This window comes from Fonticula alba, assembly GCF_000388065.1.
Source record: "Fonticula alba strain ATCC 38817 unplaced genomic scaffold supercont2.5, whole genome shotgun sequence".
NCBI lineage: Eukaryota > Rotosphaerida > Fonticulaceae > Fonticula > Fonticula alba.
The window spans coordinates 2,142,615-2,155,152 of record NW_009242975.1 but is presented as its reverse complement, the minus strand read 5'-3'; the positions used below and the strand labels follow the sequence as shown (position 1 = coordinate 2,155,152).

At 67.8% G+C, this 12,538-nt stretch overlaps 4 protein-coding genes across 4 annotated transcripts in view; 2 read left to right on the top strand and 2 right to left on the bottom strand.

Moving 5' to 3' along the window:
- H696_03639 (hypothetical protein) overlaps nucleotides 1-128 on the top strand; it is a gene marked incomplete at its 3' end in the record, with an annotated part of 10,492 nt that extends 10,364 nt beyond the window's left edge. Inside the window, exon 12 of the mRNA XM_009497511.1 lies at nucleotides 120-128. Coding sequence (XP_009495786.1) covers nucleotides 120-128 — 9 coding nt within the window. The remainder of the gene's footprint in view (nucleotides 1-119) is intronic.
- Nucleotides 1-1,440, bottom strand: H696_03638 (peptidyl-prolyl cis-trans isomerase H). The gene is made up of 4 exons (XM_009497510.1): nucleotides 1,146-1,440; nucleotides 913-936; nucleotides 582-768; nucleotides 1-396 (listed from the first exon to the last, which is right to left on the bottom strand). Exons 1-4 carry the CDS (start codon nucleotides 1,298-1,300, stop codon nucleotides 190-192), a joined length of 573 nt encoding a protein of 190 aa, XP_009495785.1. The 5' UTR covers nucleotides 1,301-1,440; the 3' UTR covers nucleotides 1-189.
- Nucleotides 1,441-1,651: 211 nt separating this feature from the next.
- Nucleotides 1,652-5,442, bottom strand: H696_03637 (hypothetical protein). The gene is made up of 7 exons (XM_009497509.1): nucleotides 5,404-5,442; nucleotides 4,825-5,324; nucleotides 4,532-4,673; nucleotides 4,143-4,422; nucleotides 3,152-3,991; nucleotides 2,474-3,051; nucleotides 1,652-2,332 (listed from the first exon to the last, which is right to left on the bottom strand). The coding sequence occupies exons 1-7, from the start codon at nucleotides 5,422-5,424 to the stop codon at nucleotides 1,718-1,720; spliced, it is 2,976 nt and encodes a 991-aa protein (XP_009495784.1). The 5' UTR covers nucleotides 5,425-5,442; the 3' UTR covers nucleotides 1,652-1,717.
- Nucleotides 5,443-7,125: 1,683 nt separating this feature from the next.
- On the top strand, nucleotides 7,126-10,832 carry H696_03636 (hypothetical protein). Its single transcript, XM_009497508.1, has 4 exons — nucleotides 7,126-7,604; nucleotides 7,731-9,170; nucleotides 9,386-9,465; nucleotides 9,652-10,832. The coding sequence occupies exons 1-4, from the start codon at nucleotides 7,235-7,237 to the stop codon at nucleotides 10,636-10,638; spliced, it is 2,877 nt and encodes a 958-aa protein (XP_009495783.1). The 5' UTR covers nucleotides 7,126-7,234; the 3' UTR covers nucleotides 10,639-10,832.
- The last annotated feature ends 1,706 nt before the right edge of the window (nucleotides 10,833-12,538 follow it).

The following is a 12,538-nucleotide window of genomic DNA, read 5'->3' as shown; positions in this document are numbered from 1 at the left end:
GGGGGGTCGGGGGGAGCAGGATAAATGTAGATGACTTTGGCTATTTCAGTGTCGGGAGGCAAACGCCAGGGTGGGACAGGGGAAGGAGGACAACGGGCCGGGCGAACGGCCATGACAAGGAAACATGACCCTCCGAGCGGGGAGGAGGGAAGATCATACAGGATGGCCGCGTGCGCGATGCGACCCTGCTTACATCTCACCGCATTGCGTGACCACCACATCATGGATGGGCTGATGGTTCTTCGGGTTGACGGCCAGCTGCTCAATCATGCGCAGGGTGTAGAACCCCTCATCGTCCAGAAGCTTGCCAAACACAACGTGCTTCTGGTTGAGGAAGTCGGCCGGTGCGCAGGTGATAAAGAACTGGCAGCCATTGGTGTTGGGTCCGCTGTTGGCCTTTGTGTGTATGGGGGGGGGGGGGGGGAGATTGACCCAGGAAAGGGGCAAAGTCGATCGTATTCCCAGTCAGCAGGTGGGTGATGGCAGATGCAACAAGCAGGATCGGATTGAGGGGGGAACGCAGTGTCTGGAAGAAGAAGAGAGAAGAGGCCAGGGGGCAGGGGGCAGGAGCAAGCACACACCATCGACAGCAATCCCGGCACATCATGCGTCAGGGTGAAATTCTCGTCGTCGAAGTAGCTGGTCTTGTTGTAGATGTTCATGGCGCCGGTGCCGTCGCCATTGACGAAGTCCCCGCCCTGCACCATGAATCCCTTGATGATGCGGTGGAACTTGACACCCTTGTAGCCGATCGGCTTGCCACCTTGCCTGGGAGTAGTCAGGTTAGCGAGAGGCAGACAGAGGGAGAGAGAGGGAGGGAGGGAGAGGAGGGAGGCTCGGTCTCCACGGGACCGGGCAAGGCAGGGTGGAGCAGGGTGGGGCAGAGCAGAATGAAAAGGGGCTCGCAGGTACCTAAATTCGCCAGTGCACAATTGCCTGCCAAGTGATGAGTAACCCGATGTGAGGAACAAACAGGACACCAAGGTAAGAGGATGGCCGTGTGCGCGTGTGGGCGTGTGTGTGTGTGTGTGTGTGTGTGTGTTTGTTTGTGTGTTTGTGTGTGTGTGTGTGTTTGTGTGTTTGTGTGTGTGTGTGGAGGGCGGGGGGATGGCCGGGGGGAAAGCCACCAATCTACTCGCACGTACCGGAAGTTCTCCGCGGTCTTCGGGACCACGTCGGCAAAAAGCTCCATCTTCATGCGACCAATGTGCTGGCCACCGATGGAGATATCCATGAAGACAATTGGGTTCGGCTCCTGCGGGGCCTCCTTGAGCCCGGGAGCGGCGGTAGTGGCTGACATTGCAAGCGAGAGCGGAGGCGGGCAGGGAAGTGCGAGGAAATGGCCCAAAGGGAGGAGGGGAAAAGGAGGAGGGGAGGGAGGCGGGAGGGGGCGTGGCCAACGGGCCTGGCGGCCAGCCGGGCCATGCCAGCTCTTTGAAGAAGACCGGCGCGGAGGAGAGCCCTCGCACCACGATAACGCCGACCTCCAATCGCCCCCTCCAGCCTTTCCCCCCCCCCCCCCCCCCCCCCGGAAAAATCGGCTACCGACGCAAGCCGATCGCCCGGATGCCAACGCATGCATCACCGGGACCGACCAGTCTAGGGCGATCCCGGGCCAGATCAGGGATGGGGGGAAATAATAGATGGGTGGTCTAATTCTTTGTGTTTATTGTCATTCTTTTTCCCGCCAGGGGATGGAGGGGGGGGAGGGGGGCACTCACATTTGCCGGTGCTCCAAGTACGAGAGGACAGCCATGCGCAGAGCGGCCAGGTCCTGTCCCCGGGGCGGCAGTGCTCCGGCGGCGGGACTCCCGATCCCGGCGCTCGACACCCGGTGGAAATCCGACAAATCCATCGTCCCCAGGTCCACATGAGTGCGGCCCTTGGAGACGGTGACCTCGGCGAGCAGGCGCCCCGGGGCCTCGGCCGTGGGGGAGGCCACCTCGCGGAGGCGCTTCCGGCTGGGTGTGGCAACTGCCGGAGTCTCCACAGCCATGCTGGCATCATCGCCGGTGGTGGTGGTGGTGGTGGTGGTGGCAACGGGGTCCTCCTCGGGAACAGGGGTGCCGTCAGCCCCAGTAGCGTCGACCGCCGCGACATCGGTCCCCTCGGCATCTGTGGCGTCAACAGCGGGGCTTGGGTCCCCGGAACCGCCGGCCCCATCGACAAAATGCGGGACCTCGCCACCAGCCTCGGCGGCGCTGACATGGGCCTCAGCATCGGTTGCCACCGTGGCCGGAGGTGATGCAGGCCGATGGATGGCCAGCGAAATGCCCGAAGCGTCTGTCGCATCGTCCGCCGGCCGTCGTGTGATGCTCACGCTCAGGCCGGCCTGCACCCATTCGGCAAAGAGCATTAGCATGGGGACAGCGGCAGGATTGATAGGGAGAGAAAAGAGAGAGAGAGAGAGAGAGAAGCAAGGAGAAGGGAAGACGCAAGGGGCAAACACCAAATGCGACCCGGTATCACACACCTCCGAGGCGTGCTGCTCAACACTTCGAGCACATCCAGCGCCGAACATGAAGCGTTTGCGAATGGATTCGGCCGCCGGCAGACCCGCCGAGGGGTGTGACGGCAGCAAGGGCGGTGGCAGCCGAGAAGCATGACGCGGCTGACGCTGGTTAGGACGCCGGCGCATGAGCTCGGGTGCCGCCGCCCCCGCCGGGGCGGCTGCCAGCACGGGCTTGATCTCCAGCCGGCTGTCGGTGGCCAGCAGCCTGGCGGACAGCGGCAGGACGACCACCTCGGCCGGTGAGTCGGGAAAGTCCCCACCGGCAGCGGCCCGCCCCTCCAGAGCAAAGGACTGCCGGCCCAGGATGGACGCATCGCTCACCGGCAGGCGAAAGTACCCGGCGCTGACCGGGCCGCCAGGGCCCGATGCCACAGGCCCACCCGGCGAGTCATTCAGCAGGCTGACCGAAATGACGCCCAAATCGTCGCCCTGCGGAAAGCGACTCCCCTGGGCCAGGTCGATGGTCAGTGTTTGCCCCCGGCCGAGGCTGCCGACCGGGGCCCGGCTGGCAGGGGCGCTGCCCATGGTCGTGGTGGAGTCTGTCGGAGGCACATGGGTCGGTGAGGAGGGCAGGAAATCGACAAGGGAATGGCCCCAATCCGGGCCCGAGGGGGACAAGCGGCCATCAAGCAGACGCACCCATGGAACTGGGAGTGACGAAGAGCTGCGGCGCCTCCGGCACCAGATACCCCCGACGAGCGGGCGGCAGATCCGGCAGCGCACTGAGGAAGGTACGCACGGCGTCCGCCGACCGGAAGGCCCCGGACTGGCGCGACGCCAGCAGGCGCTCCACAAGCAGGGGGAAGGTCAGCCGGTCATCGGCGGCGGCCACCTCCACGCGGGTGCCTGGACGCCGGAGATGCAGGCCCGACGGGCGGTCGGACGATCCAGCCTCACCGGAAGGCAGGGCGAAGCCGGCCGACAAGGCCGGCGGCCCATGTGGGTCCAGCATGAAGAAGGGCTCCAAAAGGAGCGGAGCCTCGGCCACGAAGAGCGGATCCACCAGAAGCAGGCGGCTTTCGCCGACCCCCAGCCCGGCCCCCGGGCCAGGAGCCGCCCCCAGGGCCCCATGCCCCCCGAGCAGGGCCCGGACCAGATGCACCGCATCGCCGAAGCGCAGCGCCGGATGCCCGAGCACCACGACCGCCGGCTCCCCACGGGCCAGGGCATCCAGGGAGTTGGGGGCCAAGTCACTCAGGCGGCTTACCTGGATCAGGCGCCCCTTTTCCGCCAAATCAGCATGGTCAAAGGGCGGGGCCGGGAGTCGGGCCCGCTCTTGTAGCTCCGGACGCAGCCACTCGCTGGCCACGTCGGCCTGTGCCAGGGCCCGGCCGGCCACCGGGCTCACCACATAGATGGGGACCGCCGGCCCGGCCACGGTGTTGGTCAAATGCTGGGCCAGCTGCCCAAGTAGGTCCAGCTGCAGGCCAGACGGCAGCATCGGGATGATGACCGACCCGCGACGAGACACGGTTTCGGCTGCGCGCCCAGGCCCAATGGGCACATGGCCAAGCGCCAGAAGGCCGGCCGGAGGGCCGGGGCAGGAAACACGGTTAGTCACCGGGCCAGGGTGGCGCACGGACACCGGCCGAGATGCTCGCATGCGGGGCCATGTGCCAGCCAGGCGTACTTGTCAATCGGCAGATCTCGCGCAAGGCCCAGTCCGACGGGCCGACCCGGTCGGCGAAGGGGCCCCGCTCCAAGACCCCGGGGTTCTGGCAGCCACTGACCACCAGGGCGTCCGCCGCGGCCAGGGAGTTCAAGTCCAACGGCGTCGGGTGGCTGGCCCCGTCGGCGGCGCTGCACACCACGCCAAGCGTTCGCAGGGAGGGCAGACGCACAAGCCAGTTACATGCGCCGATGGCCAGTCCCGAGGGGGTGGGGATGGCCGTCAGACCACCCGACAGATCCTGGACAAAGGACAAAAAAAAACGTCGGTCAGATACGGCGGAAGCAGGGTCGGCTGCTGGCGTGTCGGCCGAAGCAGGTCACAGGGTGAAGTTCCCCCGGCAGACGCACCAGCTCCTGCAAGTAGGTCACGGTGACCACGCTGTCCAGGCACCGGCGGACGGCATCCGGCGAGAAGACCGGCCGCCAGGCGGACAAGCCATCTCGCCGGGCATTGTGGAAGTACTCCCGCGAGGCACCCTCGGGGAGGAGTCTGCGCAGCGGGAGGCGGGGAGGGGGGGGGGGGCGACGGAAGTCAGCATGGGCATGCTACACGAGCGGGGGCGCGGCGAGGGGCGCGAGGGGCAGGGCAGCGACAGGGCAGGGGCAGGAGCAGGGAAGGCAGCCGCGAGGCGGAGACACACTCGATCAAGCGGTCCACGGAGATGGAGAGCCCGGCACCGCCGTCATCACCGCCATGCGGGGCTCCGGCCATGCCGGCGGACATTTCCTCCATCAGCAGGCGCGCCAGTTCCAGGGCCGGCTCGGTGGTGTAGACCGCCCCGGTGAAGCCGGCGCCAGGGGCCTCGGATGCTCCAGAGCCAGGCTCCGCCTCGAAGAGGTAGGCCACGCCGAGCAGCGCCAGGGCATGGGGCACCAGGACCACATCGACGCCGACCGCGCCGCCCGGCACCCGCGGGACTGGCAGCAGCGGCGAGCCGGGGGTCGTGTCGATGAAGGCGGCCCCGGTGACCGGCGACCGGAAGCACACCGCCCCGCCATGGGGCACAAGTGTGTCTGAGCGCCCGCTGCGCGGCATGAACCGCAGCAGGCTGGTCGTATCCAGCGGGCAGCCGATCAGGATCCGGGCCTCCTTGCACCGGACAAGGAAGGTGGCTCCATGCGGGCCGTCATCGAGGCAAGTCTGGTGCGTGAGGTTCGGCGAGTGGGGTTAGAATCCGGGAAAGGGCGCAGCCATCCGAGAAGCGAGATGAGGCCCGTACGACGTCAACGCTGTCCGGCATGCTGCGTGTCAGACGGAGAGGCCGGGGGGGGGGGGGGGGAGTGGCAAGGACAAGGGCGGCCCAACAGCACAAGGTGTGCTCGGAGGCAGGAGGGAGGGGGGAACGAGGGAGGGGACACGGGCAGCGGAAAGGGTGGCAGGCAAAGAACAGAAATCAAACGGGGGGGAGAGAGACGGGAGAGTGGTGAGCAGGCCACAGCCAAGTGCGCTCCTCACCTGCCGTCCCCATGAGCTTTCTCTGCCGTACACGCGCCTGCTTGCGCACAGACACACACCCATGTTGGGCAGTCAGCTAGCAGTGGGAAAGGGGGCACGGTGTCCTCGCCTCGCACCTGGCTGTGGCCCATTGATGGGGCCCTCGGCGACGCGTTCATCGGCACCTCGCCATCCAAAGCAAGGGATGGCATTTGGGCCCCTGCACAGAACGTGTTTCCAGCTCCGGGGCTTCCTCCAGAATGACAGCAGATTACCCCCTGGCGCTCGTGCGGGCGCGGCGGGGGCCGCGGGCGGGCGGTGGCTTCTCTCTCTGTCTCTCGCAATGATGGGCGCTGGACACGCAAACAAAGAGCACGCCAAGAAGGCCCACGGCCGGAACGGGGGCGGGGGGGGGGGGGGGGAGGGGTATTCTGTGGCTGCAGTGACGGACACCGGTAGGCGAGCCTCGCCTGGGGAGAGGGACGCCCGGGAGTTAGCACGCTCGAGAATGCCACAATGACTGAAGTGTTCTCCAGCCCGCCACCCTCGAGGCGAGGTACCGGGACCTCCTTCCCGACCTGGGAGCCAGGCGGGGGACTGGGGTGCTGGGCACTTCCGCCAACAGGCGCCGTAGCGGCTGGCGCTGAGCCCAGGCTCGGCCGGCGGGACTTCGCTCCCCAATCCAGCCCCGCGCGACCGCGAACGCTGTACGTAGGGGGGGGGGGGGGGGGGGGGAGTGCCACACCATCATATATAACCGGCCCCCGCAGGCCCCCGGGGATCAGTGAACCTCGGTCTGCTTTTCGTCAGGACAGAGGGGCCGGCGCCCATAGTCGGCGACGAGTGCACGCGCGCGTGCGCGCGAGCCCATGTGTGTCCTGCGCCACCAGGGGGTGGGGGGGGGGGGGGCCGGGGTTCGGCCACACAATCCGGCCCCTGGCTGCGACGTGGCCGAGCCCGGCCAGGCGGAAAAGCCGCCGCCCGGCGCACCCCCCACCCCCCGCCCCTCCCCCCACGAGAAGGGGCAACGGGGGAGATTGCCGGACCCGGTCGCACATCCCGCCCGGGTGGGGGAGAGGTCCGTGGCGATCTGCGATCCCCCGCCCCTGGGGAGCTCCGATTCCCATGGACCCGGGACGCCGGGGGAGCGAGGGGCCGGCCCATGGGCCGGGTGAAACACCGCCCGGGGACCGTTTCCCCGTGTGCCGCACCCGGCCAAGCTGCTCGGTCCCGCCCGAGCCCGCCCCGCCCCAGGGCCCTCCCTCGGCATCGGCCTGCCCCCTCTAGCCAGGGCATTGAGCTAATGTCCGGGCCCCCGGCCCGGGCAGCCCGCTGCTTGCTCCTCCTGCCGGCGCAGGCGTCCTCGGGGGGTGTCGGGGAAGGGGCCAAGACCCTGAGGGGAGCCTTTTGTCGGCGCGACCCCACAGGGGCGATGACAGATCGCCGGCCAACGCCCCCCCTCCCTGCCTTCTCGTCGGCCCCTCCGGGTCCCACTCCCTCCCCCTCCCCTTCCTCACCCCCCTGTGTGTTTGCCTCCGCCCCGCTGGTGTGCCCCTCTTGCCCCCTGGCCCCGCGGCCTTGGATCCCTCTTCTCCCCATCCCCCTGCTCGCCTCTGATGACCGGTCAGGGCGCCAGCGGGCCTACGCCTCCCTCGCCGAGCGTCACGGTGGATCCCATTTCGGCGAATGCCAACCGGCGCGAGCGCGAACTCGAACGGGCCTGGATCAACTCGGCTCGGGTCAACTTCCCGCCGCCCACGGCGGCCAGCGCTCCGCCCTCCCGCGAGCCATCGATCCGCAGTGGTGGCCAATCCACCGGGCCCTCTTCTCCCTCGGCCCCGGGCGCGCTGGCCAATGGCCAGGAGGCCGAGACGGCGCCATTGAAATCCGGCGACGGGTCGGCCCCCGGACGGGTAGTCTCCTCGCCCGGGGCCACCTTCGACACCGCGCGGCACCTGTGGTTCCATTTTGATCCCCGAACGTCAAGTGCGCATGTGGTGCCCCTTCTCGCGCCCGCTCTCCTCTGTCCGCCGCCAAACTTGCCGGCCATCATTCGCCTGCCCTAACCCATTCCCGCCCCTCGCCCCTCTTGCCTGCCCATGCTGATCGCAGATCTGCGCATCCATGTCTTCACCATGACCAATGTCGAGCATATCATGGACTTCGGGGCGCTGGCCGACCAGCGGGATCTGTCGGCGGCCGAGGTGTGCGCACGCATTTCCGAATTGGAGAAGCTCGCCTGTCCCGGACATGCGCCAGGATTCGGCCCATCCAAAGTGGAGCCCAACCTGCTGGATGTCTTTTCCCTGTGGATTGTGTCCGACGAGCTGGAGCTCCAATATCGGCCGGATGACAGTGTGGTGGACCTGCTGGACCGGCTGCCGCGATTGTTGGAGAAGTACACCCACCGGCCGGTCACCGGTGACCTGGTCGACCCCGGCACCGGTGGCTACCTGACCCCGGATGCCGGCGGCGTGGGGACCCTGTCCGGTGGTGCCGATGAGCATGCCAACAGCCCGGGCACCGGCGGGAGCATCATGGGCTCGGCGTCGGCCGCTCTGACGGCCTTCACACAAACGCTTCGCCGGGCCGGCCGCGAGGGGCCCGGCGACCTGGCCGACCAGCCGGCCCACCTGCCGGCCGACCAGCAGCTACACCTCCTGTCGCCAGGCAGCCACCGGCTCTTGTCGCCGCTGCTGACCGGCAAGCAGTCCCGATCGGCGACCGAGGGGGGGCCCGGTGGGTCGGACCCCTCCGACCGGCCTGCCCCGTTGATTCGCCCGCGCTGGCGCTTTGTCTTCCGTCGGCGGTCGCTCTTGTCGCCGGAATTGGAAGCCGCGGCTTTCCAGACCCACTTGGCCTGGGCGCGGCTTCTCTTTGCCGAGGCCCGGGTGAGCTTCCTCTCCGGGCGCTTGGGCATGGGGGCGGACCTGGCCTCGGCCGGGGGCCGACCCGGCACCGGCGCCGCTGGGGCTTTGGCCATGCGCGCGGTCGACATGCTGGCCCTGCGCGCGGCGGCCGTTCTCTGGCGGTTGGATGTGGTGGAGGGCGCGGCGGCGCCGGAGTCCCTGGACCCCGGGCCCGGCGGCGCTCCTGCCCCCGACGACCCGCACCCCTGGCAGCGGTGGCTCCCGGCGCCGATGTGGCATCGGGCCCTGGAACGTTGGGCAGATGGCCGGCCCGCGGTGGACCTCGAGCGAAGCCCCTCCTCGGCGCGTCTCAGCTCCTTCGGCATTGGCCGCGGGGCCGGCAGCCAGGCGACCCTGTCGCCGGACCCGGCCGACTCGTCGGACCCCGCCGGGGCCGCGGCGCAGGCCGGCAACAATCGCCTTGGCCGGCGTCGATCGACCATGGTGCGCCGGAGCGGTGCTGGCATCGGCCCCGGCGCGCATGGGGCCTGCTGGCGGGACCAGCTTCGCCAGCATGCGCGCGTGGCCCTCGATTTGATCCTCGATCCGTATGTCTTGTGGCGGCTGTTCCTGCGCCTCGCACGGCTGTCGCCGCTGTATGGGACAACCGCCTTCCCGGCTTGTCGGGACTCCCCGCCGCATGGTACGTGGCGATGGGGTTGCTCTTTCTTCTTTTTTTTTCCTTCTCCCTCCCACCGCATTCATGACCTGGCCACTTACATGTGCGAACTGTGGATGTCTACATCGGTGTGTGTGTGTGTGTGTGTGTGTGTGTGTGTGTGTGTGTGTGTGTGTGTGTGTGTGTGTGTGTGTGTGTGTGTGTGTGTGTGTGCCTGCACGGCGTGCACATGGCCAAAGGGCACTTTGAGAAGCGCACCGAGCATTTGGCCCTGTGCGTCGGGCCATACGGCGCATCGGTGCTGGATCAGGCCACCTCGGTGCGTGCCTGCCCACTTTTGCTCCTGTGTTGAGAAAGGAGGATCCCATACATTGGGCGGAGGAGGGAGGATCTGGCCTTTTGCCTCCTTTCCTGTCCTGCTCTCCCCCCCCCCCCCTCCCCCAGGCTGCTCTCATGCTATGACTGCCCCACTCACCTCCTTCGAATGTTGGCATGCCGCTTCCAGCGCCTGCTGGCCACCTTCCCGTATGGCGAGCTGCACTGGTCGTACCAATCGAACTTCGTGCAGTTCGACCGATTCACCGACAGCGTCAGCCGTATGGAAAGCCGTCGGTCGGAAGAGCGCATGGGCGCCTGTGGGTACTTCTCCAGCTTCGCCTATTGCGATCCTCCAAACCCCTCGGACCCGGCCGATCCGGCCTTCATGGGATATCAGCTGCCTGGCTCTCGGGACAGCAGCCTCAGCGCCCTGGCGTCACCGGCCAGCGATGTCAGTGCTCCCACACCGTTGCTCGGCAGCGGCGGCGGCGGCGGCGGGAGCCCATCCAACATGGGGTCCTCCATGCCGGAGGAGGATCCGCTGTCCTTCCACATCTTTGACCAGCTCTTTGGCGGGAGTGGTGCCACCACTCCGGCAGCGCTGTCGCCGGAGCTGCCGCAACAGCAGCCTCGGCGACCATCCGCCGGGACCCGGAGCAAGCTCGGACCTGGCCATGGGGAAGCCCACGAAATGACTACCCTCGGCAGTGGCGGCGGCGGCTCCTCCCCGGGCCCGGGGCTCCCGCCGCCGGTGTCCTCCGCGCCACGCGAACGGCAATCCTCCCTGTCGCGGCTGGTCGGCGGTGGCAATGGTGGCGCCCCGGCGGTCGATGCCCCTCGGCGCGGGTCCTTCCTCGAGCAATCCCTCAGCAGCCTTTCCTCGGCCCTACGGCCGGGGGGGTCAACCACGAGCGAGGAGGCCGCCCTGGCGATGTGCCCCTTCCGGCGGATTGCCTGCGAGGAAGTCGGCACCTGCGCGGCCTCCGTGGCCATGGAGGGCTGGGTGGAGGCACTGCACTGCCGGGCGTTGGAGCACTGCTTCCCGATCGGGCCCGATAGCATGGCGGTCATCACTCCTCAGAGCCGCGTAGCCGCGCGGCTGATCTCCTACGCCATTGGGCGCCTGAATCACATCGACCGGAAGGCGGCTCGCAACAAGACCGGTGCCATGTAGAAAACTGGGCAATCAGCGAGTGTGCATGCGTGCATGTGTGCGTTTGTCCTTGCCTTTGTCGGTGTGGAACAGCGCATGCGGCCCTGTCACCCTGCTGGGGCAACGCCCTGCACAACCTTCCTGTGTATGCGCTTCGAGGAATATACAACCCCCGGGTGCTGGCACGCCGATTCGGCGTGCCAGCCGTCCTTCCCTGGGTCCTTCATTTCGGTAGGGGGCGGGAATAGTGTTGTCTGCGTGCGTCACTGGACATACATGGGTGGGGCGCTTCATGACCCGGGGAGGGGGGGAGGGAGCACAAGGGGGCATTCGTATGGTTTGGTGGGGAGAGGGCGGGTGCGGCCAAGCGGCACCGGGAGGACAGCCAAGTCGAGCCCGCCATGCGGCGCTTCGTGGCCGGGAGGGCAGACTGGGGCAACGTTGGTTGGTCGGACACGCGTGCCAGTGCGCCACGCGATCCCCCGTTGCCGCTGGGAGAAAGCAATCGGCCGACCGACCGACCGACCGACTGGCCGATCCGAGCCCGCCAGTTAGCCGGTCGGCCTGGCCCTGTGCCAGGGGCGGGGTGGGATCAATTGCCCCGAAGTAGGAGGACCGGCAGGTAGGTTCGGCCGAGGCACACATGCTGCCTACATCCAGGGCGTGCGCCCTGTGACGCATGTACAACCCGGCAAAAGGGGGATCAGGGCAGCCACCGTGCAAGAGCACCCCTATGTCGGGCTCTCCCACACAGGCCCCAGAGATGAGAGGAGGGGGATCCGGCGGCCATGGCCAATGATTGCACATGTGCACACACAGGCACACACACACACAGACACACGCAGACAGACAGACAGACAGAGGCACATGCATGTGTGTGAAGAGACAGGGGCTGGAGCACAGCGCGGGAACCGGGTGCGGAGCGCGAGGTCGGGATCCCTCGCGGCGCGCGATCCAGGCGGGGGCGGCCTTTCGATCGGCATCGATCGGACAAGTGTCCCCCGTGCCCTCTCCTCCTCTCTGCCACCCTCGGGCGGAGGGCCGTCGGGATAGAGAGAAGTGCCAATTAAGGCCGACCCGAGGGCCGATCGGCGCACGGGCGGAAGCCCTTTTCCCTGCTAGAGCGGATCGCAGAGAGAGAGAGAGAGAGAGAGAGAGAGAGAGAGACCTTCGACTGTTGCAGGACTTCCCCCCCCCCCTCCCCGAGGCGGGTGGGGGGACACGCCCCCAGCAGAAGCCCGGCCGCCGGGGAAGGGAGGGGAACTTCCACCAAGAGGGAAGAGAACCGATACCTCATCTCCTGGGGGGGGGGGGGCGGAAAAACGTGTGTCGCCGCCAGCCAACCTCCGAGAAGGCGGGCGACCTAGACCGACGGTCGATCATCGATCCGGCATGTACTGGGGGGGGCGGGCAATCCCTCCATCCGGGGGAAGGCCTCCCCAAAAAAAATGGATGGAACCCGGAAGCAGGGGGGCAAAGACAAGGAGAAGGGGAGCCCGGCCGCCCACACCCACGCCCATGCCCGCAGAGTTCGCCTCCTTCTGGGTGGGGCTCCGGAGGCAAATATTTAGCCGCTGACAGCGGCAGAAGCGGAGACCAGGAGACTACCGGACCGGCCCCATTACAAGCCGATTGCCAACTCGATTGCCGGAGGGGGGGGGGGGCAGGGGAGGCAGGCGGCGTCAGCCTCGGGCGACTCCGGCCGGCGTCGGTGCCGGGCGCGGCCGGCGCGGGGATATTGTTGTTGTTTGCGCAGATCTTGTTGTTGTTATTGTTGTTTGCCGCGCGCGTGCTCTCGCCGCCTGCCCGGTTCCGGGGCCCGGCCCGGCCCCGGGGGCAAATCAGCTGTGCCGGGCGGACCGGGACTCCCCTCATCCCAGGCCGAGGTCCGCGCCGGGGGCCGATGGCCTGCCGGGGGGGG